We start from the raw sequence: 3405 nt of genomic DNA on the forward strand, positions 1-3405 counted from the left end.
TCGGATTTGACTGTTAATGCTTGCGTGGATGCTGTTTGTGCTTGACCAATACTTGCTGCCAACTCACAACCAACTGTCAATGCCCATCCCGCAGATGTGCACATTACGGACGACCAGATGCTCATTGCGCTGGCCGACATCCTGCAGCACAGCGTGTGCGTGTGGGGCGAGTGGACCAGCCTGGCAGATGCCCTGCTCCCTTACTTCAGCAACAGCACTGTGTCAGATGAACAGCTACACAGCATTCTGTACAAGTACTTGCACCACCATCACATACGGTTGGAGGTGCAGCTGCAGGACCAGGGCATCAGCACCGGCAACGTGCTGGAGGCAGTAGCAGCAGCACTGCGGGACGTTCTGGCACACCACCCACACCTCTGGGGCCACTGGAAGGTGCTGGCGGCGGTGTTGTTGGACACGGGCACGCTGCCCACCTTCCTCACGGCCAGATCGCTGTGCACCGTGCTGGAAGAGCACAATGGCATCCTGCAGCGCATCTTGCTAGAGCAGCAGGTGCCACACAAACGTGAGTGGGTACTAGTTGCTTTTGCTCCAAAGCAGTAGCTGTACTGAAAGCATTATGCCTGCACACACAACACCTAAAATCCTCATGTGCGCATTTATAACTGCCTGTGCTTCCCTTGTCAGCATTTCCTATCCTGTACGCCATGCCTTTCTACATGCTGTGCCTCAGATGCTTACATTCCCTGTATTTGCACGTGCGTGCAGGCTCACGCCAGCGCTCAGGCAGCGCAGCGGGCGGTGGTGAAGGTGAGCAGCATGACGGCGGTGACAGCAGCAGTGATGATGAGGGGCTGGGCGGAGGCGAGCACCGCTGGTATGACACTGGCGGTGGCGGGGGCGGCGGCGGCGGTGACAGCAGCGGCGAGGACGAGGACGAGCTGGATGCCGCCGCTGCCGCTCATGATCCCGCTGCCATAGACCGCGGCGTTCAGGACTGCCTGGACAGAACAGTGCGGCTCATGGCGCTGGACCTGCCAGCTGGCAAGTACCGGGCCAGTCAACAGACGTGGGGCGTGGCGGATGACGAGGCCGTGGCGGCGCGCTTTCGGGAGTCGCTGCATGCAAACGCGCGGCTCCAGGAGCGTGTGTGCTGCGTGTGCGCGGTGCGCTGCACAGCCGACGAGATGCACCCCCAGTCGCCGTTCAGCTTCAGCAGCATGCAGCAGCGCCTCGAGCCCCTGCGCACCGACCTGCCAGTGACGGAGCGCATTCCCCGCAACGGCAGCACGCGCTGGACGCACGCCGGCGTCGAGTACCACCTCCAGCCTCACGCCATCCAGGCAGCCGGCAGCGGCGCCGCAGCAGGAGCAGCAGGAGCAGCAGCAACGCCCCTGCTGCCCATCTGCCGCAGCTGCTACAAGTCCCTGGACACCAACAGCGACGACGTCAACCGCCTGGTGCCGCGCCTGGCGCTCGCACGCTGCGACGTGGGCCTGCCGCCGCCCTGGTACGAGGAGCTGACGCTGGCGGAGCAGCTGCTGATCTGCACGTGGCGGCCCGTGCGCCACCTCGTGTCGCTGTGCAACCCGGCGTTCTTCCACACCGCCACGGACCAGCGGCACAAAGCCCTGCACGGGCACTGCGTCGCGTTTGCGCAGCCGGGCCTGGGCGCACTGGCGGCGGCGTTCCCGCTGCCGCTGGACGAGCTGCCCAACTACATTCACGTCGTGCTCGTAGGCTATGCAGCAACAGACGAGCAGGCCAGGGCGCAGGCGGAGGCGATGGCGCAGAAGGGCTGCCCGGCGCTGCGTGTGAACGCACGCAAGGTCCTGACTGTCGTGGCGCGGCTCATTGAGCTCATGTCGCGCCTCAAAGAGGAGTGGCGCCGGACCGTGCACGATGGCGCCCTGGCAGAGCTGGAGGTGCTGGCGGCGCAGCAGCATGACCGGGTGCCAGACGTGCTGCTGCGTGCTGCCACGTTCCTGCCCAACGACCTGCGCAGCGTGGCGGTGCTGCGCGCCATGTACCGCGACCCAGTCGGCTATGCGCAGCAGACGTACGACACGCCGCCGGCGTACACACATGAGCAGCTGCTGGAGCTGCTGCCCGACAACACAGCGCAGGTCAGCCTGGTGGAGTCGGTGCTGCACGCCATGCGCCGGCACGAGCAGTGGGCCACGCAGCGCGCGCTGGCTGCCGCCGCCGAGGAGGACCTGTTCAGGGCGGCCATACGGGAGGCAGAAGCCAAGAGCGCCAGCGGCAGCGCCGGCGGCGGCGGGCGTGCACCAGCAGCAGCTGCACATCCTGGCGGCAGTGCAACTCTAGCAGCCCCCGATGCTGGTGGCGCCGCTGGGCCATCTGCACCAGCTGCTGCTGCCGGCGGTACCGGAGGCGCTGACACTGCTGCCGCCGCTGCCTTCACTGGCACGGACGCGGACCTGGCAGCCCGGGCTGTGGACGTGGAAGACCGGATCGAGGAGCTGCTCCGCAATGTTGAGGTGAGTGCGTGTGTTGCATGCTTGTGCTAGAACCAGCGGCTCCACTACTGCATTGCTCCCACGCGGATATCACATGTCAGTCGGTACCCGCACTCCAGCACGTGCGCCTGCGTTCCATAGCTTGCCATTCGCGGGCATGCCTTACTTCGCTCCAGCATATCCCTAATAACCCAACGGTACAGCACGTCCAGCCGCGCCCCGAACACAGCCTGAAACCATATACAGCTGCGTGGATTTCCTTGTCCCTGTTCATAGACCTGGTATCTTTGCCACCCCCTCCTCAGGCCCCGGCGGTGAGCGTGACGGGTGGCGCAGCAGCAGGAGCCGTTGTCAACGCACCGGCCGGTGCACCGCAGCAGCCGGCGCCACCAGCGCTGCCACAGCCACGCACTCACGAGACGCCCGGCCGCAGTGCATACAGCACCGTGCAGCGTGCCACAGCCATCGACCAGGGCGTGGTCGTGCAGGCCCTGCAGACGCTGCTGCGCTCCACGCTGCTGGGCGCCACGGTGCACCGCCTCCTGAGCCGGAACCAGTGGAAGGCGCTGAACACCTACCTGGTCGACCTGGTCTTCCCGCAGCCGCCAGCCGACCTTCCCGCTGCACAGCACGCCGACTGGCGCCAGCAGAAACAGGCGCAGCTCCACCGGTACCTGTGCAAGGCCAAGGACAAGCCGTGGAGGGCGCAGCTGCTGCAGGACTACGATCAAGCACAGCTACAGAAGCAGGCCGAGCGCCAGCACCGCAGCCAGCTAGCGGAACAGCGCCACACGGACACTGCCGCTCGTGAGGCCGCGTTGGACGCTGCCCGCACAACCGCAGCACCGCCAGCGGCCACCCCAGGCGACGAGGACAGCGGAGGCAGTGCTGGCGGCGCCGCTGAAACCGCTGCCACCGCTGTGCAGCACGGGGCGCCTGGTGTCAGTGCTGGTCCACCGCTCGC

General features: G+C 65.9%; 1 protein-coding gene across 2 annotated transcripts in view; it reads left to right on the forward strand.

Moving 5' to 3' along the window:
* CHLRE_08g384285v5 (uncharacterized protein) overlaps positions 1 to 3405 on the forward strand; it is a 38244-nt gene that overhangs the window by 28085 nt on the left and 6754 nt on the right. For both annotated transcript variants that reach the window (XM_043065337.1, XM_043065338.1), the window contains exons 3-5: positions 95 to 526; positions 730 to 2462; positions 2747 to 3382. In XM_043065337.1, coding sequence (XP_042922339.1) covers positions 118 to 526; positions 730 to 2462; positions 2747 to 3382 — 2778 coding nt within the window. In that variant the 5' untranslated portion in view covers positions 95 to 117. The remainder of the gene's footprint in view (positions 1 to 94; positions 527 to 729; positions 2463 to 2746; positions 3383 to 3405) is intronic.

The sequence above is a fragment of the Chlamydomonas reinhardtii genome, chromosome 8 (genome assembly GCF_000002595.2).
Source record: "Chlamydomonas reinhardtii strain CC-503 cw92 mt+ chromosome 8, whole genome shotgun sequence".
In the NCBI taxonomy this organism is placed as follows: Eukaryota; Viridiplantae; Chlorophyta; class Chlorophyceae; order Chlamydomonadales; family Chlamydomonadaceae; genus Chlamydomonas; species Chlamydomonas reinhardtii.